General features: G+C 41.2%; 1 protein-coding gene across 1 annotated transcript in view; it reads right to left on the bottom strand.

Moving 5' to 3' along the window:
- Sh3kbp1 (SH3 domain containing kinase binding protein 1) overlaps positions 1-25,621 on the bottom strand; it is a 332,949-nt gene that overhangs the window by 49,484 nt on the left and 257,844 nt on the right. The window contains exons 9-12 of the mRNA XM_026405448.2: positions 23,060-23,167; positions 11,208-11,259; positions 7,933-8,013; positions 4,945-5,104 (exon numbers count right to left, since the gene is read on the bottom strand). Coding sequence (XP_026261233.2) covers positions 4,945-5,104; positions 7,933-8,013; positions 11,208-11,259; positions 23,060-23,167 — 401 coding nt within the window. The remainder of the gene's footprint in view (positions 1-4,944; positions 5,105-7,932; positions 8,014-11,207; positions 11,260-23,059; positions 23,168-25,621) is intronic.

The following is a 25,621-nucleotide window of genomic DNA, read 5'->3' as shown; positions in this document are numbered from 1 at the left end:
AAAGGTTTCTGAACTTATTTTTCATTAAGTTTTATACCTACTATGGCTGTGGCAGAGCACTTGCCTAGCACGTGTGAGGCAGTGGGTTCAATCCTTAGCACTGCATAAAAAATAAACACATTAAATAAAGGCATTCTAAAAAAAAAACCCTTAAAAAGTTTTTTAATATGTATTTTTTAGTTATAGGTGGACACAATATCTTTATTTTTTAATTTAAAAATTTTTTTTTTAGTTGTAGATGGACATAATATCTTTATTTATTTATTTTTATATGGTGCTGAGGGATTGAACCCAGTGCCTCACACATGCAAGGCAGGTGCTCTACCACTCAGCTATAGCTCCAGCCGTCTTTATTTTATTTTAATGTGGTGCTGAGGAGAGAACCCAGTGCCTCACACATGCCAGGTGAGCGCTCTATCTCTGAGTCACAACCCCAGCCGCCAAAAAGTTTTATACACATTATTAAACACATAACCTCATAAATTCATCTGTGAATAGGCACACAGATTTAGGTATGGACAGTTATTTGTAATATACTCATGTTCAAATATCAAAATGAGTAAGTTTTATATTTCTGAGCCCCCATCTTCTCAAGTGTAGAAATAGGGGTAGACAGAATGCTCTTTGTACCCCAAACACCTTAGTTATGTGGTGGGCTAGATGAGATAAGTACAGCCTACTTTTTTATACTATGAAATAATAACTAAGACATCCCCAAGGCCCAGACTATAATTATGGCCTAGGGGAATATCCATCTTATCAATTTTTAAATCAATTCTTACAATAATTTTGATTTTTAAATCAATTCTTACAATAATTTTTGAAGTATCTTATCCCTGTTTAAATTCCATAGAAATTGAAGGAACATTCTTACTAGTGGTCAAGGATGTAAACATCTGAGGGTCCTTAATGTGTGCTTCCACTTGCTCAAACTGGACATAAACTGCTGGCTGGTGTCCTTCTGATCTTCCTAGATGGAATTCCTAAAAAGTGAACTGGGCCATCTGAGCAGGGGCTGGCACACAGTAGCCCCTCCATACATTTGTGTTAAGTGAATCTATCTTAAAAAGACTATAGTCTTCCTAAACTTACATATTCCTTTTTTCCCTCAGGGATGCTTGTTCCTGTTTAAAGAGAAAGTGACAGTCTCTTCTAAAATACCACGTGGTAGCAAGCTTGCTGGCTGGTGAGGAGGAGCTCAGGCCCAGACACGGCAGCTGGAGCTGATGCCTAGTTCCCAGCAAGAGCTGCCAATTTGACTGTGTGTCCTTCTGTTCAAGCATCTTTCTGTCTGTGCATCCATCCAGCCAGCCCAGCAAATTCTGGCAAAGATTTGGGTTCACACAGCACACAATACCCTTTCTTCAGAGGATCTGTGACATAAATATGAATTCAGTTTATGTTCCTACATCAACTAATTTGGCAGAAGAAAACAAGTTCATTAACAGGTAAGTGTATACATCAGTTGTCCAATTGTTTAGCAGCAAAAAAAAAAAAAAATAAAGTGCATTAAGTACTAAGAAATAATAAGCATTTCTTTGATTTAAATTTTTTTTTTTTTTTTGCCTGTTGAAATCGATCACACTAGGTTTCTTAGAATGTAAGACACACATGCTAAGGAGCCTGTACAGAGGCTGGGAAGGAAGACAGAAGAGAGGCAAAATAGAACAAAATATAAGCACTGGCACCTCCTCCCCTTTAAGGAACCATGGCATCCAACAAGTGTTTGTTAAATGAGCCACTACCATATGCTCGACACCGTAAGGCATGTGGAGATGACAAAACACACTCTTGATCTGCTTTAAATCTGGTAAAGGAGTCCGGGGGTGTGCACATCCCAAGTGGCACAGCATGGCGCCCAGCACTAGGCTAAACATGGTGTCAGGCATTTGAAGGAGAGAGGAATCATGAGAGATAAGAGAAGGCTTCCACAGGGGGGCGTGCTGATTGGGCACAGAAGTCATGGAGCATTAGCAGGTGTGTGAGAGGTGGCCAGGGAAGAAAGAGAAAGCACCATCACCAACTTGGGAGAAACCAGAACAGTGGTTCTCATAGTCTTGACTTCATTAGCAGCAATAGCAGCCGTGAGCTTATAAGAAACACAAATTCTCAGGCCCACCCTGAACCTACTGAGTCAGCAACTGCATTGTGGGGTCCAGCGATCTGCTTTGAACAGGTCGCCAGTTGGTTCGGAGGCCTGCCCTAGTCTGAGAACCACTGAGTTAGAGAAGGCACTGCCTTTCCTTCAGCCAGCTGTGCAGGAATCCCAGGTCTTTTCTCCCTCTCCAGGCCTTTTTGCAAACTAGTGCACTGGCACTGGCAGCCAGAAGATGAGTGGTGGGGCTGGGAGCTGGCTTCCCTCTCCCACACTGCTCAGATGACATACACAACATTAAGAAGTTGCATTTCCCACTGACTTCTGTACAAAGCCCTCTTGTATATCTTCCTTGGTGGTCCATACTCCTAACTGACAACTGGATGTTAGGAAACAAGATAAGAGGAGAGCTAGGTAGAGGCAGGAAGTAAGTGGGGCCTCTGAGAGCTCACAAGTTCGGTCAGGATGACACATTTCCCCTAGCTTACAAAGCTATACCTATCCCATAACCTGAGGGCCAAGGGAAACTCTAGAATGCAAATGATCTTTCATTCAAATCTTTAGAAGGAGCAGCAGGAATATTCTGGAAATTGTTATTAAGTTCATTGAAATGTGTGCAGCCCCCAAAGGCTAACCCAATTTGGCAGCATAGAGCTTCAGTTCTCCTTGCACCAGCTGTAGTGAATTTGACCTTTCTTGTTCCACATCTTTTCCCTGATTGAATAGCTCATATTCTTCTCGGAAGCACTTTGGTTTATTAAACCTTTCCCTTCTGCTGTGCTAGCTTCTGGGCCAACCACACTACTAATATGACTCTTGCTCTAGTCACTGGGACTGTGAAGTGGCCTCATCATGCACATGTGCAAAGAGCCTTCTACTATCAGCCAGTAGAAGAGAGCATGACTATAGGGCTGTGACCAGCTCTAAAGGAGCCAAGACTCATTCCTTTCCCCAAAGGCCATTGCCAGGAATAGTTGTTGCATTGGACCTTGGTAGACACCTGAAGAATGACACAGGTAAACCTGTTGCTACTTAAGTGGGCTCACATGTCACTGAGATGACCACAGCTCTGTGCTCAATTGGGCAGGGGGCTCCATTGCACATAGGCATGTGTGCAACCACCACTGTTGGTTGATTCTGACATCTTTCAACCATCCACATTGTGACCTGCCTCCATATTTGGACAGCAGGGGAGGGGTGCATTTCTGTTGTTGTTGTTATTAAAAGTAAAGGAAGGGCTGGGGCTGTAGCTCAGTGGTAGAGCACTTGCCTAGCACATGTGAGGCACTGGGTTTGATCCTCAGCACCACATAAAAATAAACAAATAAATAAAATAAAGGCATGCTGTCGATCTACAACTACAAAAAAAAACTTTTAATAAAAAAAGTAAATAAGCCATGTTGTAACACAGACGAGCTATGATGCAAAGTGAAAGAAGCCAGTCATAAAAAGACATAAAAATACTGTCTGATTTCACTTATATGAGGTACCTACAAGGAGTCAAATTCATAGAGATGGGAAAAAGAACAGTGCTTGTCCAGGCTGTGTGGAAGAGAAACTGGGGAGTTGTTGTTTAATGGGTATAGAATTGTGGATTTACAAGATGAAAAGAGTTCTTGAAATGGTTATGCAACAATGTGAAAGTACTTAATGCTGTTGAACAGAGCACTTAAAATGGTTAAGATGGTACATTTAATGTTATGTGCATTTTAACACAATTTTAAAAAACCATTTTTAAAGTAAACAAGCTCTTTTTGTCTTACTGAAGGTTATCCCAGTTCAATAGGCAACAATAAAAATGACATTGAAAATACTATTGATTTACAGGCATGAGGCTTCATATTTGGGGATTATTTAGGTGCATTCCATTATCATCCTCAATCTACAGATAGGGAAGTGAGGCGAGAGGGACCATGACTTGCTGAGACTCACACTTCACCTATGAGGAAGGCTGAGATTCCAGCCTGGAGGCCTGACTCAAATGTGAGAGCTCAGAAGCCCCATACAACTCTCAACATGCAAATTTAGTTTATAAGAACAAAACCCCAATGTGTTGACAGTGCACAAGAAGACCTCTGGGTCACTGACTTGCTCTGGTGTGTTATACCAACATGTATAATACACATATACAATGGTAGAAAGTTTTGGCAATAAACCTATGAAGAGAATTCAACAATTCCTTGATCTGTGGTAGGCACCTCAGTTCTGGAATGCACACAAACTCTGATCTCACATAACTAAAATATGCATTCAGTCAGTCAGTGAAGGAATTTTCATCTCAAATATGTCCCTTAAGAAGGCATTTCCCAAGACTTTGAGGGTCTTAGAGCTCAGAGACATGTATACTAGGAAGATTTCTGCCATGCCGGCTTCTGGGTTCTACAACAGGCCATGTAGTGAAGAGCAGAAGGAGGTTGGGGTATGGAATGGGGCCCCACAGAATAGTGACAGGGTCAGTGGACACAGCTGTAAGGGAGCTATGCATACCCGAGGCTAGCTTGACACCCAGGGGATGAAGGTGGGTGTGCTACCCACGTCTCCAGTCTGCAGGACAGCTTGCCTTATTCTAACAAAGCCAGGGAAACCCCTGTGTGTAGGAAGGGCCTAGATGCTGTGTGCCTGAGCCTCACCTGCTAATCCTAAATCCCACACTGTGCCCCAAACCTTGCACCCACTTTTTCAGCACTGGACAGAAGTGGCCAGCATCTTCATGCAATTTTGCTACAAAGTAGAAAAGTGAAGTTTGATCCCCTTTTCTCTTTTCTTCTCCCTCCCTCTGCAGGTCTGTAGCACCTCATTGTGTCCTGTACCCATTACATGCCCACCCCTTGGTGAGAGAGAAGCAGTACCTGGTATGAGTCAGTGGGCCCACTGGTCGCTCTGGCCTTCTTGGGGGCAGTGCACCAGGTCTGTTGAGAGAATTGGTCTTAGGTGGCCGAGGCTTTTTTGGTGGGATGGCAGGAACGGAGGGCTTCTGTAAGTCCAGTTTTGGCTCTCTCTCTGGTCTTTCTTTAAGTCATTGTTTAACAAAGAATGAAGAAAACAGATGGATCTAGTGTAAGTGACAGTACTTTGATGCAGATTGCTTATTTCCTGCTTTAAAAAAAAATCACTGATGCCATTTCTGAAGGTGGAATTGGTAGCAAAGAGTATCACTTATTCCTTGTCAAGTGAGAAAAAGCCCTACAAAGCCATGTAATCTCCCTGTTCCCTTCTCTCCAGGCTTTTGTTCGTGCTGGTCCCAATGCCTGGAGTGTCCTTTTGGCTACTGCCCACCCTCAGCAAGCTCCTATTCACCCATCAAAACCTAGCTGAAATGTGACACCATCATGTTCCCAACTCAACAGCTGGACCCACACTCCAAAGAAGACTTCTTCCTTCCTCACCTAAGCATTAAAGGCAGCCCTTTATAAACAGGCTCCACTCGGACATTTTATGGGTGTTTGCATGCTTGGCACAGCCCTAGGCTGTGGGCCTCTCCCACATCTGCTCATCTCCCTAGGAGGCCTGTGCTGCTGGCATGTAGCTGATACTCAGTAGGTGGTTGATGGGTTTGATAAATGGCCTACAGGACCTGCTTCTGGGTGTGGGGAGAGATCAGGCCTGACACCTCTCGGGTCTGCTTCTAAAAAGGACTATGAGACAGTAAAAGGGGGAAACATTTGGGAGAACAATTCTTCTAGATTCTCTTTGTGTACAGTTTGAACTTGGACAGTAAACTGGGATTTCTCAAGATATATGGCTTCCAAGGCTCTTTGGAGTCAGGGCTATTGGGATGAAGTTGAAACCCGATTTGGTGGCCAGACTGGGCAGTGTTCAATGATAGCTTCAAGTTTTCTTTTCCCAACTAGCCTTGCCACATGTATGTGCAAAAAGCATATATCCACATTCTTGTTGATAAATACAGAACTTGAGAGTTGCCCACTAGATCATAGGTAGATTCCCTGGGTTGACTTAGACTCAATGTTTGGGTGCCCAGGCTGATTGGCACCTCATCAGATATTGTATAGCTCTCATCTTGCTCACCCCTTCAATGTTTCTTTAGGAAAACACCCTCCAACCAGGAATCCTAGGAACTCACTTTTTGGCATTCTGGTGCCAGAGGAAGGCTCATCTGACATGTTAAGCAGGGGTATGACTCCTGTTGGGCAACAGGACTAGGATAAGGACAGTAACTCTAATAGCCAGCAGGACGAATGGGAGAGAGGGTGTGTGCTGCACTAATGAGCATACCTAGTTTCGGGACAGGGTTGCTTTCCTGGCTTCCCTATTGCTCTTGACGGAGACTTCTGCCTCTTTGACCCACTGTGGCATAGAACAAGGACTCATGAGAGGAAAGGGACCAGGGGTGTGCAGCCATTTGGCCAGACAAGGAAAGTGGTTGCTCACAAGTTAGCCCATAAGTAAGTCAGCGTGGGCCACTGTAGGAAGATGTCCTCATCATGGAGCCTGGCTATCACACCACACATGATTTTGTTAGTATACATTCAATGGCTATTTTTTTTCAGTGATGTGTGATATAGATGTGGCTTTCACAATGAGGTTCCATGACTCAAATTCTACCAGTTCACTGTGAAAGCAAGAGGTATAGATCCTTAATAGCTTGCAATGTTGGTAAAACTTAGAGGGCTGATATAAAATATTAAATTTCACAATAAAATTTCATGAGGCTGCCAAGGAGCACCTCCAAATAATTGTATTCATTAATTTAGCATTTCTCTTATGACTTCAAAATAACTGCTTTTTAAAATGGAATTTGCTCGCCTCCTGTTCAGAATAATAACAGCACTTTTCCCATAAAAATGTATGATCAATCAAATATTAGGCACCTAATAAAAGGAGTCCTTTCACAGCATGCAGATTTTTGGGGGAGATACACTCGACATAGTGGGAATCAAACACATTTGTAAACCTGTGTAAGATGTGTTGAGCCACTTCCCTGCCAATGATATTTCTGACCACCTTTAGAAAAGTGAGCACTAAGCTGCTTTCCCCAGTACTCCAGTGTCACTCTCCATCTGACCCCCAATATTCTTGGCCAAGGACATATGTCTGCAACATTGTTAAGCCAGAATCAAGAGCCCAGCAGTGACCAAGGAAGAAAGTTTTCATTTGTTTGGATGGGAATTTCACTAAGCCAAGTCTACCCACCAAGAGTAAATGAGCAGAAGTAGGCTGGGGTTGTGGCTCAGAGGCAGAGTGCTCACCTAGCATGTGTGAGGCTCTGGGTTTAATCTCAGCACCACATAAAGTAAAATAAAGACAGTGTGTCCACCTATAACTAAAAAATATTTTTTTTTTAAAAAAAAAAGGGTGAATGAGGACTCTAGGCACTAAGCACAGGGAAGACGATGAATAGATACTGTCAGATATATTCTGATAGTCCACTGACTTCAGGGCATGGGCAGGGTGGTGATGGCAAAAATATTACAGAAGAATCCCAATATGTTAAATGACTGGTCTGATTGGTTTTCATTTGATGAAAAATTTTGGCCCTATCGAGTGCCATACAGCCATCTCCTGTTTCCTTAGAAATGGGATGTTAGGGCTGGGGTTATGGCTTAGTGGTAGAGTACTTGCCTAGCATGTGTGAGGCACTGGGTTCCATCATCAGCACCATATAAAAATAAATTAATTAAATAAAGGTATTTTGTCCATTTGCAACTAAAAAATATTTTTTAAAAAAGAAATGGGATACTTAAAAGCAATCAAAACAAACTCATAATTACCATATTTCAAAGAAAAAGCAAATTCTATGGGTAATACAAACTAGTGCTATGACAGACAGCCTTGTCTCTTGCTGTTCTAGAAGTGCCAATGAAGAATTAATTCCATACCTTTTTCTTCTGTTCTGTTTGGCAGCGTTTCTGGTCTTTCAGGAGGTATCTTTTTAAGTTCATGTTTTCTCTCTGTTGTACCTGGGAGGAAAAGGACAAGAGTTATCAGAAAATATTTTCCCTATTCATTTATAAGACACACCAGCATTTCAGTATTTATCAGGTATAGGAAAGTCAATTGATTTTTTTCCTCTTGAGTTGGATGCTGGCATAACTTGGCTAACATGAGTTGCTTAGAAACTGAGCAAAAGTCATTTCTAGCCCATTTCATTATGTTTGCTTGCCTATACATTCTCTATTCATAAGAACACCACTAACATTTTCTGATATTTAAACCTGGCATCCTTAGGCATAAAAATAGTCACTAAGTAGGGATGGGGAACATATAGAGTCACTCATCAAAATTCAAAAATAAGGGGTCACTGGATATTGTGCTCTATAATAATAAGTGATTTCACAGGGAACTGGATTCCATCTTGTAGTAGTTTTAAAACATGGCTTGGAATTGTTTGATAAACCTCCCATTAAGAGGTGAGATCTAGGGGCTGGGGATGTGGCTCAAGCGGTAGCGCGCTCGCCTAGCATGCGTGCGGCCCAGGTTCGATCCTCAGCACCACATACAAACTAAGATGTTGTGTCCGCCAAATACTAAAAAATAAATATTAAAATTCTCTCTCTCTCCCCCTCTCTCACTCTTTCTTTAAAAAAAAAAAAAGAGGTGAAATCTATATCTCTTTTCCAGGAATGTGGACAGGTTTGTAACTGCTTTGGCCAGTGGTTGAAGTGATACTATGTAATTTCCAAAGCAACTCATAAAAATCCATGTAGCTAATACTTTATTTGTTAGAATACTAGTCTCCATGTAAGAAGACAACTATCCTGCAGAAGCCATACGTAGATATGGCTTACAAGCTCAGCTGAGCCCAGTCTTCCAGGTACCCCTGCCATGGGAAGCCAGATATGTGAGTGAAGTAGCCAACTTCCAGGTGGATCCTCCAGCCTCAGCTAGTCCAGCTTTTCCAACTGAGGCCCAGACCTGATGGAACAGAAACCAGTCATGCAGGCCATACCCCATTCACATTCTTGACCCACAGTATCTGTGAGCATAAGAAGATTCTTATTTTCGGCCACTAAAATTGGAGTGGCTTGTAATACAGCAGTAGTACCTACAACAAAATTTTAAGTTGAAGGATGTGCAGAGATGTTACATTGCTTCTCTCTACATCCCTTCTCTTTCTGCTGAATCTCTCAAGTATTACATTTTCTTAAATGCATCGCTTTGCATTTCATCTTTATCCATGCAGACTGCAGTTGCTCCCTTACCTGAGCACCACAGAAAGTAAAATAAAGACCGTGTGTGCCATTAGCCTTACTGGTGCCATTAGCCTCAGGCATATAAGAGAACTTCAGAAATAACTAGAGCACAAACCAATCAAAAATATTTCTCTTATTTATAGACATGGTTGAGTGCCTGACAGCCTTTTCACATGACCAGCTCTAAAATGGGTGCTTGGTATTAAAATCTCAATTACACAGCCTCTGAGGCCAAGAGAACCCTAAAAAAATATTCACAACTGGTTGCTATGGCACATGCTTATAATCCCAGTTACTCAGGAGGCTGAGGAAGGAGGATCACAAGTTCAAGGCCAGCCCAGGCAACTTAGAGAGAATCCTGTCTTAAAATTAAAAAAATAATAGTAAAAGGTTCTAGGAGTGTAGTACAATGGTAGAAATCCCAGGACCTAAAAGGAAGAATCCACTGAACACATACTTCATCTGAATCTCTTTAATAACTCTCTACCTCCTAACCTCAAATCAGTTCCCAAGATCCTTCATAAATTAGCAGAAGTAGACTAGGAAGATGAAATGCTATTTTGCTTTGCCCCCCCCCCAGAGTCCCTTCACAAATATTGGTGAAATTGTTTCAAAAGGATAAGAATTTGCCTACCATGCTACCAATGTAGTCTCCTAATGCTAATGAAGAAGTTCACTGCCATTCTTAGAGATACAGAAAAAATCAACAATTGGACCATCTTGAAGAATCCAATCTTAGTTAACTACATTCTAGGCTGCCTTAGCCGTGGACCACTTGATCTATCTCCTTAGTCTCCAATGGTTACCAAGGCCTCCAGGAGAAAGGGTTCTCAGAGAAAAACACATAAATAGCCTGTTTTAATCTCAACACAATAAAATATTTATATAGCCAGAACCACTAGGTGGCAAAATGGAACTGTTCAATGCCAGCACAGATGAAGGCCAAGCAGGAGATGTAATTAACATCTCATTTCAGGGCTTAATCTCTGTAATTCTCAATTATGCCTGAGGGAACGACAAAGGAATCTGGGGTCAAGTTAATTTTTTCTCCCCAACTTGGTGGGTCAAAAATCATTTTAAAAAATTCTTAATAAATGTATAAACAATCTGGAAATTTACTCATACTTTAAATGCTATAGAAATATCATAACTGTGAGTTTATAGAACTAAAAATACCCCTACTATTCTGTTTTAGTTGTTACTTTTTAAAATGCCACTTACCTAGCTAGTTACTCATGGAGGAATTTCTCCCCATAATTTACTGTAACAATTATAAAGAGGAGTTCTGTTGGGAAATATGAACCATCCTCTTTATGTATGAAAATCTCATGTGCAATGAGTTATCAAAAGTCTAATAATATCAATTCTTGCTATATTATTCAATCTTAATGTCTGCATTATACAGAAAAAGTGAATTAGACTCTTCAAGTTTAAAAAAGAACGGGGAACGAAAAGTATTCATGGCTAAAAACAACCATCTTTTTGTTGGGGGATGGATAAGTGAGGGAAGTACAAATTTTGGTTAACCACAGAGGACAGACACTGAAAATCCAGCAAGGCCATATGTGTGCAATGACACTATGGCCCATGGGAAACAATCTTCCCTAGGCTGACTCTCTCCATTAGGCACAGGGGAAGCAGGACAATATTAGGTTCTCTCTTCAAAAGGAGTTTTGCAAAACACAAAACTCATTTATTTTAAAGTTCTTTTGACCATTCTCTTGGGGAGTTCCCGTTTTTGCACAGTATCAGGGACATGTTTTAGTGATTTTAGTTTGTTTGTTTAGGAAAAGCAGCAGTATATTTGAAACCTGCCTGCTGAGACCAAATCATAATTTCCCAATGTGGCAATCTGTGGCATTTGAATCTAGGAATCTTGAGCTCTACCATGGACAATTTGAATATATGCAAAAGAAAGATGTGCAACTTTATTTTATTGAATTGAAAGGTATATTTATTACCTGCACCTTGTTTGATGACAGGAGCAGATGGAGGTGGTGGTTTCTTGGGCCTCTGAAAAAATAATCAAAATTAGACCAGATAAGACTGTTGGCAAATTGTCCTCTCACAGAAGGACCACAGACAATATTTTCTATGCACAGCGTGGACAATTTGGAGAATCTCTCCAAAACCAAAAAAAATGAGCAATTCTCTCTCCAGGGATGTCAGCTTTTGGCACCTCTAAACAAATACTAGAATAAATTCATTTGGCATAATAAAATTCTGATCAACAAATGAAACACTATTTCCCCCTTTCTAAATTTGTAACAGCCTTCTGGAAAAGCACAGCTCAGCAAAAATGGCCTGAAACCAGCATGCACAATGGTACTCCTACGCTGAAACCACATTTGCAATTAAGATTTAATCTGCTGAATAACCAAGTGATTTGAAGAGAGTCACTATGAAGACAAAAAAATCAGATCTGCTGCCGGTGAGAGATTTCAACAAAATGTTGGCTGAGGGTCTGCTGCAGCCAGTTCAGGTTCTATACCTTCTTCTACCCCTTTCTATGCTGAGGCTGGCAGACCATTTTTGAGGTCCCTCATGGATCAGATGTACCATGTCACATGTGATAAACTGGAATAGAGGTTTTTTTGTTTTGTTTTGCAATTTGGCTACTATTTATTTATCTCTCACACACTGTCACTCTGTAGGTGATGGAGGCAACAATATAATCAACTGTAATCAATGGCATTTATTCCTGATCTGGTTCCAGATAGCCAAGTATTTCCTTGTCATACAGGATTGACTATAGAAGGGAGATAGATGGGCTCAACTTGGTGAATTAATAAGTAGTTGGGGAATCCGGCAAGGGTATCATCTTAGTTATGCCAAGGGCAAAAGGGTGAGGGCCAAGGGCAAGGTAAAACCATCTCAATGTTAAAATCATTAAGGATGGATAGGAATGGGGAGCGTTGGAACACATGATCCATATTGCTGTTGATACCTCCTCTCCTCACTTTCTCTGGGCATCATATATTTGTGATTCTAGGAAAGCTCCAGAGACTCTTCTGGTCTCTGAAAACATATTACTGTGTCATTACCACAGGGACCAGCAAACACACATGCCCAGTCCTGGCTCTGACTCACCAGTACTAAATGTAGTACAGGGCCAAAGGAAGAAATGGTTTTAAGTAAAACTCAGACAATAGCAGACCTACAAGGAATTTTTGGAGGGCTCTCATAGCATATAGGTTCTGGATTCAGTAAATTTTCAGCACTGCTTTTCAGTAGCTGGGTGAGCCAGCCATTTTCCTCTGAGTTAAACAGTATAGCATGGTCGGCAAGAGGTGGGGATTCTAATATCTGTCACTACGAATCTCTTGCCATCCTTAGCTGTGGACACTAGGCAAGCAACCTTACCAAACTGTTCTCTCTCATCTATAAATGCTGAATTAATATTCTTTTTCTTAGGAGGAAGTGATTTCACAAACAGAAGGAGTATTCTCTGACTTATTTAATCCTTACAAAAACTCTATGAGGTGGTGATATTAGTATGCCCATTCTGCCATTGAAATAATTGAGGCTTAGAGATATAAAAGCATTTCCCAAGGTCACTAGGCTATCAAGTGAGGCAGGAGATGGGAGTCAGGCCCAAGGCTGTCTGACCCGCAACATGTTCTTAACCAGCATGAAAGATCCATCCTGCCAGACAAAATGGGTATCAAATTGCAGCTACAGTATGAGCTTACCATGCTACAACCTTTACAGAAAAAGACTAGAAAGTAATAAATTTAAAGTGGTGACCTCTGACTAGTAAAATTATGAGTATATACATGTGTTTCTTTCTTAATGTTTTTCTGTATTGTCTATATGAGTACTGACAAACTTTTATCATAAAAAAGCAGGCTGCTGCTGGGTGCAGTGGCATATGCCTGTAATCTCGGCAACTTGGGAGGCTGAGGCAGGAAGATTGCAAGTTTGAGGCAGCCTTGGCAACTTACCCAGTCCCTAAGCAATTTAGTGAGACCCTGTCTCAAAATAAAAAGGGCTTCCTATGTAGTTCAGTGGTAAAGTATCTCTGGGTTCAATCCCAGTATCAAAAAAAAAAAAAAGAAGGCAAGCTGCTCTAAGGGCCATCTTCCCTTGCATACAGGCCCTCTCCTGAGTGTATGGATTTGGGATTTGGGAATGGGTTTCTTACTCAGGGTTTACCACTCCTCTATCCCCTGTGTCAGTCCCTTCCAGCTCTCCACCAACTCCTTCCTTTTCCTTCCTCCCTTCTCTGTCTTTATGTAAATTATACTGGGGACAGATGTATGTTTACTAAATGAAGTCATCACTGAAACTCTGCCAATTAACCTTCCTGTACCTCAGAATCAGAGTAATTTCTTATTCATGAAACTGCCAACACCCTGTGGCCTAATTCTTTCCAGTTAAATCCCAACAACGCCTACCCCTGGACGTCTTGGTCACTCCTTGTTGGTCTGAAACTTTCTATAACCAATTTCACATGAGTTTCTTCTAGTGGAGGACATTACCCCAGCAACCTTGCCTCAAACCACATGGCCCCAAATTAAAAAAAAAAAAAAAAAGACAATTACAAGTCATAGTATTTTCCAAGATTACTGGGCAAAGAAAAATACATCCCTTAATGTTGTGCTAGTTTGGCATGTAGCAGATACATAAAATGTGACAGAGCAGAGCAGGGGGTGGGGAGAGGGAGAGAAGGAAGAAGGGAGGTGGGGAGGGAAGACAGAAAATGTTGCATTAACAGGCAATGTATGAAAAGTGTGGTCCCAGTATGGATGTGGAAAGGGAGGAGGCAGAGGTGTGTGTTTGTGTCTGGAGCAGTGGCCATCATGAAGGTGGTTTCCTTTTGAAAGAAAAGGAAAGTTTGTGAGCTGTCTTGCATCTACCATACTGGATCAGCACTGGTCAGGTGCTTCTTTGCTAACTTATTAGCAGAGGGGAATTTTCTTTTTTTCTTTTCTTCCCTTGAATGACTTCACTTTCTCTGGTTCCACCAATCTCAACAGTCTTTATGTTTCTTTAGATGAGAAAAGATGCTCCATTTCTAAATAATACTTTTTTTTTTTAACCACTGAGCCACATCCCCAGTCCTTTTTTGTATTTTATTTAGAGACAGCGTCTCGCTGAGTTACTTAGAGTCTTGCTAAATTGCTGAGGCTGGCTTTGAACTCGCAATCCTCCTGCCTCAGCCTCCCTAGCCACTGGGATTACAAGAGAGTACCACAGTACCCGGCTCAAATAAGACATCTTTTAAGGCAACTCTAAACAAAATTCAGAGCCAGGGGCCCATGTAGTTCTAGAACAGCCCCCAAAAGAGTCATAGTGCATTGCACATGGGCCTACTTTAAAAAAAAAAAAAAATCCAGCCAGAAGACAGGGCAGTAAGAACTGAGAAGGGAGACTGGGTAAATTTCTAAAAAAAATGTGATGGTAAAAAAATATATCACAGGAGTTCATGATTCTCAAAGAAAAAGACATGAGGAGATTGCTGGGTTGATTTTTCTCAAAATGTCCAATTGTGGCTGAATAAAAGAACAGGACTGGGAGGTCTCCAGGTTGCGCAGTAGGCCAAGGTGCCCCAATGGAGTTTGACAGCCACAGGATATTAATTAATACCTGAGGATTCAAAGTCCTGAATTTTTAGAGGCACGTGTTCTATTTATTTTTGTATCCCTCCCTCCAGGGTGAAAATAAAATGCCCAGCCCCAAGCTCAGGTATCTTTGGCTGGCTCAATTCTCAGTGCTTAAAAAAAAAGCAATAGGGCTGGCGTTGTGGCTCAGCAGTAGAGTGCTCGCCTAGCACACACGAGGCTCTGGGATCTATCCTAAGCACCACATAAAAATAAAATAAAGGTATTGTATCCACTTACAACTAAAAAAAATAATAATAAAAAAAGCAATGGATGTTAGAGCCACAAGTCATCAGAGGAGTCTCCTTACAGCTGAGAAAATCGAGGCCCAGAGGGGCTGTGACAACAGCTAGGTGGTAACCACAGGGGGCCTAGACTAATCCCTCAATGTTCAGACTGTGGAAATTCATTTAAAAAGAGTCAAAATGAAAATGTCATTAACAAAAGTAATGAGCTAACATTTCCTGATTTCTGAGAGAGTTGAATGCCTTTCATGGTCTTCATGTACGCAGGGCACACAGACCTAAGTGTGTGCGTGTGCACATCTGCCTGCATATGGAGTTGTTGGCTTGGATGGAGACACCAACATCATCCTTCAAAGGACAAAGTATCTAAATTTGATTTTTTTGGTACCATTATACCACCAGGAAGGAAATAGATCTGAATGTTCTGGAGTAAGGATGACAGGAAGGCAAGCTTTGCTTCCTGCTAAAGGATTACAGAACTGACTCTGCCCTTTGTTTGACAAGACTGCCAGCTCTAAGAGTTCATCAGCTGGCTCAACTGCTCTCCCAGGAAGGAATTCTAACCTGAGCCAGTTTGCCTTCAGACCTCCAGCCCCCAAGATGTGCTCTGATGAAAATAACCAGAGAAATATGCCCTGATGACTGGGTACACTTTATGTGATATCTCAGTCTGTTTACTATTGCTATAACAGAATCCTTGAGACTGGGTAATTCATAAAAACAAGAGGTTTATTGTGGCTCGAGGTTCTGGAAGTCTAAGCGCATGATGCCAGCATATACTTAGCTTCTGATGAGGGCTTCATGCTGCTTCAACTTGTGGCAGAAAGTAGATGGGGAAGCAAAGGCAGGCAAAGAGCATGTGTACAAGAGAGATCAAGGGACTGTGGCTGGCTTGTTTGTAACAATCTATTCTTGTGAGAATGAAACTAGTCTCAAGAGAAGTAACCCAGTCTCTCCAGAAATGCATTAATCCATTCATTAGGGTGGTATCCCCATGACCTAACTATCTCTTTAAAAACCTACCTCTTCTCAACACTGTCATGTTAGGGACTGAGCCCCAACATAAGTTTGGGTGGGAATGAACCATATTCAAATCATAGCAGGGGGTTTCCTCAGGGAAATATAAGGTTCTGGAAGAAAACCTCAGCTTGATTTAGAGCAACTTGGGGCCTTGGGAAGCCCTACAATGCACTTAGCAAAGTTATCTGGAGGCTGGAGGAGACACACAAGTACACGATTCCTGACCAGGGAACGCTTCACAATTCTAGAACACATGGGAGGTGTCTGCCCTGCCATTTCCTCCTTGCCCCTGGAGGAACAGCCACACTTTTGAAGAGTGCAGCTAGGGCTATGCTTGGGGTAATGACAGTGTGTATAACTGTCCCTCTGCACCCTTCAGAGTCCCAGCAACACCTGCCCTGTCACCTGCATAGGAGATTCCTAGGAACCACTGTACAACCTGCTCTTTAGAGGGTCTCTCTATTGTTTCCTGCCCTCAGCTTCTAGCCTTATAGTCTATATCCATGGTTTCCCTCTTGGCTGAGTGCATTCAAATTGATGGCCTGTTGGGTGGTTAGCTAGACTTTGGTGTTCTGTTTCCCCCTAAAATACTCTCTCAGTTCATCCCCTTGACTCCTTCACTCCATCCATCCCACCCCAGAAATGATGCCTCAATTATATGCCCAGATTCTTTGTCTGGAATAAAGGGCCTGGATCCCCTTCATCTTGGAAGGGGAATAGGACAGGAGCCCAGCTCCCCCCAATCCTCCATTCATTCTTCTTCCTCTTTTATATGAGTATAAGAGGGAGCAGCAAGAAGGAGAAGAGGGGCAGAAAGAAGAGCTGGTATACCTTGCCACCACAAGATCAGAGAACAAGGGAGTCCTGACTGCCAACCATGTTCTGTGCATGCTATTAGGCCCCATAAAGGGGATTCTTGGTATGTGGGCCCTGCCTTCAAAGAGATTACAGTTCAGACTGAGTGATCCGAGATAAGCACTTCAGGTGAGAGTATATTGAGTGAGATGCTCAACTGGAAGAATACAGGCTACAAGTACCATCAGAAAAGAGAGAGGAAGCATCACCTGGGTGACCTAGGTAAAGCCCACAGGTATTGTATCAACAGGCCATATATGGGTGACATTAATGCATTGACAAGCCTTATTCCCCTGCATGTGAGACCGCTCAGAAAATTAAATGTGCAAGATAATGTTGCAGGTGGATTATTTCGCTAAGGCTGCTTATTGGTAGTACACATTTATCTCTTTTTAAATAATTTACTGGGCATCTTTAAAAATTAGAAAGAACTACAGTAGATTTCAAAAGGCCAAAGAACATGACAAGGAACAAAGAAAATTTTGGCTCAGAGCAGATTTTATAAACGAGGTTGTCAGAAGATCAGAGCAAAAAGTCAGGGGCCTCCTGAGAACTTGGTAAAGAGAAGGTGGACAGAGTTAAAGCAGCAAAACTCACCTACGAAAGATTAGCCATTGTGGGTAGCCAGCAAGGGTTGGCTTGTTTTTTTTCCCTGTAAAATTTGGAACCTGCAAAAGTGCTGCTGGATGATCTAGAACAATTTTAAAAGGCTAGATTGGCATACAACTGTAAATGGGAAAGTCGGAAATCTAATTAATGATGTTACAATGTGTCTGGTGACTGATATGAATAGAAAAGATCCAGTCAATTAAAAGAATGCAGAAAAATAGAGTAGCTGAAGCTGGGCTTAGCTAAGAATACATATGGCTCCCTTGGCAAACCTTTTCCTTCTGGTGTGTGAGGAGGGTCTTAAGTGATACCCGCCAGGTCCTTTGCAAGAACAACTAACTCCTCTCATTTTGATTTCTTTTTTAAAATTTTTTTATTATATATGGACACAATACCTTTTTATATTTTTACATGGTGCTGAGGATCGAACCTAGTGCCTCACACATGCAAGACCAGCACTCTACCACTGAGCCACAACCCCAGCCCCTCATTTTGATTTCTTGCCCTGCAGGACAAAGTGTAGTTTCTGATGAAACCGGATTCCTTTTATTTAAATTGTTTTAGTTGTAGATGGACACAATATCTTTATTTTATTTATTTATGTGGAGCTGAGGATCGAACCCAGTGCCTCACATGTGCTAGGCAAGTGCTTTACCACTGAGCCCCAGCCCCAAAACCTGATTCTTAAGGAATCAGGCCCATAGAGGGTGAATGCTCAGGGAAGGCAGACCCACATGCTCCAGATGATGGACATCTCGGGTCTTGTTATGGTTTGAAGGCTTATAGCCTGCATCACAGTTGTAGGTACAGTCCTTATAGCTGAGAGGCAGACCCTCCACTGTGGGATATTCACTAGGGAAACACCTAGGGGAACCTTAGCAATGCCCATTTGTAACATGGCACAAACTCTGAAAAGCCCTCCCAATCAATGCATGCTAGCACAGTAATTCCACTTCTGATGATCTGACCTGTTTTCCTTACAAGAGTCATGGCCTGAGACTTTCTTAAAACACTACCTATAGGAATATATATTTCATATTTTCTTTTTCTAACAACAGTGAGAAGTTGTTTTTGCTTTTCTTGAGAGTCCAAGTTCCCCGTTATCCTTCAGTAACAATGACAGAACACACGTCACTTCATTAGAACTCAGAATATTAAATTTATCCAATATGATGTTTAATTTTACTTTCAAAGTTCAAAATAAACAGACAGCCATTGAATCTAGGTTCTCTCATAAATAGCTTACATAATTGCTCTAAAATATGCACCAAGAGATCAACGGGTACTCTCCCAGAATATCTTGAGCTAAAGCCCCAAGCGTATGTCACCCTAGAGAGAGAATCAGCTGAGTGCTCTCAGGAAGAAAGACCACGAGGAATTCCAGAGGGCTTTGTGGTAACCAACAGAATCCACATCCCTGCAAAAAATATCCAGCCTCGTCATTATACTTGGTGATACCTACTGAGTCAAAAGATCTGCTATTAAAGAAATGCCATTTGCTTCTGTTGACCCTAATCATCACAGACTGTCCTCTTTTCTGGGTGAGTGATTATAGCCCCAGCCACTGGCAAGACAAGATGACATCTGCTGAAACCAGTGGCAGAATGTTTTAGACTCTGTCATTCACATAGTGCCTTCATGTTAATGATTCTAATCATATTTACACCATCAACTCAGCAAATGACAGCCCCATCTCTAATCGCATTGTCACCACCTCACCAATGCTCAGGGTACAGCAATGAAGGCTGGCATAACAACTAACACAAAGCTGGTTGGCTGGTTTTATAGGCCAAAGGGGATGAAAAAGGATGTTATACTGTGAATTTTTTCAAAGCTAAGTGTCATATTATACAATACTTTTCAGAGGTAGGTTTTACTTTATCTGACAGGTATGACTATTGTTTCCCTAAAATTGGGTTTTCTGCTTCATGGGGACAAGGTTAAAAGACTTATCAAGGAGGTGGTAGCTGTTTGTGTAGGGTTAGAGAAAGGCCCATGGGGCTCTAAAAAGCATACATGCCCCAACAAGCAAGCTGAGCTAAGTCCACTCATCACTGACAACTTCACTCTCCCGGTGAAAGTGCTTCCCTTATTAGCTTATGTAACACAGAGCTTCTAAAAATGTACACTGTGGAGTCCATCTCACCTAAGTGAATTTATTGCCCCACTAAAATAAGAACAGCAACTAAAAGGCAGGGGCCACAGTGGAGGCAACTGCACACTTGCTCATTGGCTTAAAAACAGATCCAGATTTTACCTTAGTCATACCACTTGTCACCATAAAAATGATAACTAGACAAGCAATGCATGTTAATTAACTAGATTTAGTCGTGTATACATTCACAATGTATACATACAGTCAGTCATTGCTTGGAATCTGTGGGAGATTGGTTTCAGGACCCCTTGAGGATACCAAAATCCACTGATGTTCAAGTTCCTTATATAAAATGTTATAGTATTTGCATATAACCCAAGCACATCCTCCTGTATACCTTAAATCATCTTAATATTTTTTTAAACAATTAACACAATATAGGCGCCATGTAGTATAGTTGTTGTACTATATTTTTAGGGAAGGACAATTTTAAAAGTGTATACATGTTCAGTACAGATGGAAAGTTTTTGAAGATTTTCAATCTATGCTTGCTTGAATCCCACTGTGCTTAAAACACTATGTTGTACATGGTAAATATGCAATTTTATCTTTCATATTTAAAAAAGTGAACCATATTGGCTCAATCAGAACCAATAAGGCAGCAAATGTCTATCTAGCAGGATAGCAAGCTTGCTAAGACTCCTTTTTAAATTTATACTAGAGATTGAACCCAGGGGTACATGACCAAAGAATGCCATTCCCAGCCCTTTTTAATATTTTATTTGGAGACAGAGTCTTGCTGAGTTGTTTAGGGCCTCACTAAATTGTTGAGGCAGGCTTAGAACTTGCAATCCTCCCAGCCTCCCGAGCCGCTGGGATTACAGGTGTGTGCCGCCACACCTGGCTTGCTAAGATTCCTTGGCCAATGTGCTCTCCTTCAAAGTTATATGAAGGTTTTGGTATCCCAGTGCTTTAGGACATAGCTGGCTTTTAGTAGCCTCACAAACATAGGCAAGAAGGAGATAACAGGCAGCCTAGATGGTCCCTGGCCTCCACTCATTCTGGCTACCATGAGTATCCTTTCAGAAAGCTCTGGCAGGCACCCATGTCTTTCAATACCAGATTTGCAGCCAAACTAAGCCCAATCGAGCAGCAGTCATGAGTATGCTTTACTTCCAATCAACCGCCATGATAGCCAGCCCAGGAAAGGACTTGTTAAATGTTGAACAAAATGAAAACAGAATTGTAAAGCAGCAGATCCAGAAAATATATGCGAAGTAACATGAAGATTATGTCACCCTGTTCTTGCTTATCTCTATAAGTGTGTTTTATACCTCACTGGCTGTCTTTTTTAATGGCTGTTGAGTAAAGTTTTAGATGTAGCTAGATTCCCAGGGAAGGTAAGCAAGATACCAAGTTAACAGGCCTGATTTGATCAGCTGATGCAAAAAGAACCAGAGTCCCAGAATCGGCCTTATAACATTACTTCACAATTCTGGTTGGAGTCTTTTGCCACTCTTGTGGCAATAGTAAGTATGTGACTGGAATGCTTAATCTGCAGGGTGCATTAACCAACAGCCAGACACTGTGCTGAGGAATTCATATACATCATCTCACTCAGTCTTCTCAACTATTCAATAAGGTAAGTATGAATATTCCCATTATTTTATGGATGAAAATAGTGAGGCTTAGAGCTGTTCAGCAACTTGGCCATGGCTATAGAACAAATAAGTGGCAGGGGACGGATTTGAACTCAGGTCTATCTGATGGCATAGCCTAGAGTCATAACCACTATACTCTATAAATATTTTCTAAATCTCATTTTGGGGTCCTGTTATCCTAAAACATATCATATCCAGTCATTATATAAGTGTTTAGGATCTGTTTTTCTCAGTAATCAATTTTTCTGTCAAGTGACAATCCAACATTGCTAGTCATTAGTAAAAATGTTTCAAGCGATTTTGCCTGGTGGACAATTTCCTTACTGAATGATGAGTTCTTTGATGTATGAATTCTCTCCTAAAATATGGGGAAAAGTGGAAGGTGGGATTGTCATCACTTAGATATCTGCTTCTATACCTACATTTCCCAAAATGTAATATGCAAACAGATCACCTAAGAATTTTGTGAAAAATGTTGATTCTAATGCATCAGACCTAAGATAGGGCTTGAGCAGCTCTAACAAGCTCCCAGGTAATGCTGATGTTGCTGGTCCATGAATTTGACTTCAAGTGTCAAGGACTTAGAAAACATTAGGAAGCTGAATCCATATTATGCAGAACCCAAACTCAGATTCCAAGAGAGAATAGCAAGTGTAGAACAGAACACTCTTCACCCAAACAATACAAGAAAGCAAGCTATTGAAAAGCCTTTAGGCTTTGGACTTCAAACCCATTTAATGATCTATAGGGTACAATCTTGGCAGATGCCAGCACTATCTCACTTCTTAAACAATTATGTCCATTCATCTAAGTAGCACTTTCACCATGAAATGATAGTTTAGTATCCTTGGCAACCAATTTACCAATATTGTAGCTAACCTTACTGTACCTCACCTCAGCTCTACTAGAATGGTGATATGTCAAAGTCAGGTTCAGCCTGGTTCAGTAACAGAGCCCCCATGGGCATGAAGAGGATTCTAGCCAGGAGAGGTGGGCAGAGGTCACATAAAAGCCTGAGCAAAGAACCCTGAGGTATAGAACAGGATCGATAAGACCAAATTGCCATTCCTCCATGTACTGTAGGGTGCTTCTAGCTTTTCAACATTTCTTGTTACATCATTGGAAGAGAAAAACAACATGTGGAATAAGGCAACAAAAATGGACTGGCTTGTTTGGACAGCAGCATCATCAAATGGGTTCCCACAAAGAAAAACATAAATGAGAGGTGTGTATGCACACATATGGATATGTGTACACAAACATGCATATACAGTATAGGAAGATTTGTAGGTCTTGCTCTGTATCCTTAGCTTCATAATGTGTCAGCCATTTGCATAATATTGGTTACTTCACTACCCTCAAGGACCGTACTATGCAGGATGCAGGCAGTACACTTACCAAACCGAGCACCCACGGTCCTCACAGTTTATTTGGGCACTCAAATGTGCCAGGTACTGTGCTAAGTGCCTTACACACATTATCCTATTTATACATGAAACTATGGAATTGGGATCACTATCACCAAGGTAGTAGCTGAGTTCTAAAATGGACTTGTTATAGGTATAGGCAGCCAAGGGCTTAGAACCCAAGCCCATCAAACATTCAAATGCCAGTGCTGTTTAACATTATACCAAACGGTCTCAATCCTATATCCCAAGTCCCACGACAGGAAGCCACAATTCTGACAGTGTATGGTGCACTGAGATCAAAGCCATGGAGACTTACATTCCCCTCCTTGTCAAAGTCCGGTGGAAGTAACTTCACGAAGTTATCAGGGAACACGCCTCGTCTGCCATTGAGCTCTCCTTCCCACCAGCCAACATCGATGCAGTCCTAGAAACGAGGCAGGGAAGAGTGAGAAATGGGGGCAAGCATGCTCCAGAGAAGTCTACCATCCTTTCATGGGAGAACAGAAGCCCTCTCCTTGACGCTGATATCAATGTAACAATGGTTATTAAGTCAGCACAACCCCAAAGTCAGAGTAGAGCTTCCAGCAGGGACTCAAAGCCCAATGTTGCTTTTAGATACCCTGAATCATGAAGTATTTTTAAAATTTTTTTCTTATAGATGGGAGGAGATGTATGGGCTTCTTTTTAAGTTTACTGAAATAAAAGTATTTTATTAACTGCAAAGGAAGCTTAGAAAATATCTTGTGCAAAAATGTCCTCTTTTGGATAACTTGTCACAAAGCTTGTCAGAATTAAAAAGGGCTTTGCAACAGTAAGCCAAGCATAAGAAAAAAATCACACTTCATACAAACTCATTAACATGCTGCTCTCCTTCACCTTCTCCTTTTGATGTTGGTGGAGCACAGTTGTCACCATGAAAAGCCCTTTATTCCCCTTACAGAACTCAACATTTGCTTACTAAATGAATAAATAAACCTAGTCATTCTTCCAGATCAAACCTGCTTTCCTTGGAATAATTTCTATTATCTTCTTTCATTCATTGAATGTTTCTTGAGCACCTACTACATCAGGCACTACTGAGCCAGGTGCTAGATAGAGGACCAGGAGCAAGACTGGAAAAACCCTAAGCTTCTTCAAGCTTCCATCCTAAACCTAATGGCCCCATGGTTCTCCTAAGCACTTAAACTCAGCACACAAAGCTACTTATAGTTTTTTCCCTTTTCAATTGGATAGAAACCAATTCATTTTAATATATTTTGCATTCATCCACTGGGTGCTCTGGGTTCAATTCTACTTCTAACACCCAATCCAGGACTCACCTGGCCAACTATAAACTTCCTCCCTTGGGCATTTCTTCCTCCACAGTATGTGTATAATACACACCCAACTGTCAAGTCCAGAGTTCTTGAGTTAAAACCCAAGCCTCACTCAGACTTGTGATCAACAACTTCTAGCTGAAGCCCAAAACAAATGAAGGCTTTCCAAAAAAACAAACAAACAAACAAAAAAACTGGCAGCACAGTCACTTTTAAAGTTACATGTGAAGCAAGAAGATAATTAATCAAGAAAGAGAGAGGACATCATGCTCAGGGCCCATGGACTGATGTGTTGAGGAAGAGACCAGGAGGGCTCAAGCATCAGTTGTAGGCTCCAAGTGTACCAGGGCTTATATATGGTACATTTGCACTTCGCTAGATCAGAATTCCAGCAAAGTGAGTTATACATCTGATTTGTTTCACCAATACACCCTCAGTCCTTCACACAATATTCCATATAATAAATAAGAATCAATGAAGATTCTTTCTGAGATCTATAATCTCCAGCAGTCCAATATTTGAATACTTGGACAAGATGTCTTCTAGAAGTAAATCATGATCATCTTCCCCTCTCCCAGAGGTATGTTACAAAGATAAATTAACGCCTTAGAAAAGCATGCAGATGTTAGAGATTAATCCTTTGTGACACACTGTGAATTGTAGTCCTAACCAATACTCAAAACAAATTACAGTTGGAGCAACAATTTCAGATTTACCCAGAACAAGAGTTCAAAAAACTTCTAAATGAGAGAATGCTTATTTTTCTAGAAAAAATGACAATAAATCTAGAAAACAATATGGTCCTGTCCTTGTTACATTACCCCCTAAACAATCTAGCATCAGTCCCCAAAGAAGGGATCTACAAACAGAAGTGGTAATGGCAGGATTTGGTGGGGTTTTTATGATACTGAGGATTGAACCCAGGGGTGCTTCCCATTGAGCCATACCCAAGTCATTTTTATTTTGAGACAAGGTCTTTCTAAGTTGCTTAGGGTCTTACTAAATTGCCAAGGCTGGCCTCAAACTTGCAATCCTCCTGCCTTAGCCTCCTGAGTCGCTGGAATTATGGCATGTGCCCCATACCTGGCATAATTTGTTGGCTTCTAAGGTTCTGACAAATGCCATCAATGATTCTAGAAAAACTTATAAAGGAGGCAGGGAGGAGTGGAATTTCTTTACCCTTAATCTTTAGAAATTAAGTCTTTCAATCTAGAAAATTCTGGCACATTTTTCCCCCTCCTCTTTCTGCATGTGTCTTTATTATCTTCAAAACCCAACTTGAAACTCACTTTTAGGAAAGTGACTATCATGAATGCCTTCTTTTCTCTAACATTCAGCACTACGCTAATTTGCACTTCATGATTTTTAATTATACAAATATCTATTAAGTACAAAATATGTTCAAGTTCTGTAGGTACTGAACATTAAACATGCAGAAAACATGGTCCTACCCCCTGGGAGCTTAGAGATGTATGTGAGAGACAGACACACAATATTCTGCAGGATTCTTTTGGGGAACAGGTATTAACCAAATGTTCTGGTATCAAAAGAAAAGCTGTCAG

This window comes from Urocitellus parryii, chromosome X (genome assembly GCF_045843805.1).
Source record: "Urocitellus parryii isolate mUroPar1 chromosome X, mUroPar1.hap1, whole genome shotgun sequence".
NCBI lineage: Eukaryota > Metazoa > Chordata > Mammalia > Rodentia > Sciuridae > Urocitellus > Urocitellus parryii.
The sequence above is the reverse complement of the archived record's forward strand: the minus strand, read 5'-3'. Positions and strand labels throughout refer to the sequence as shown.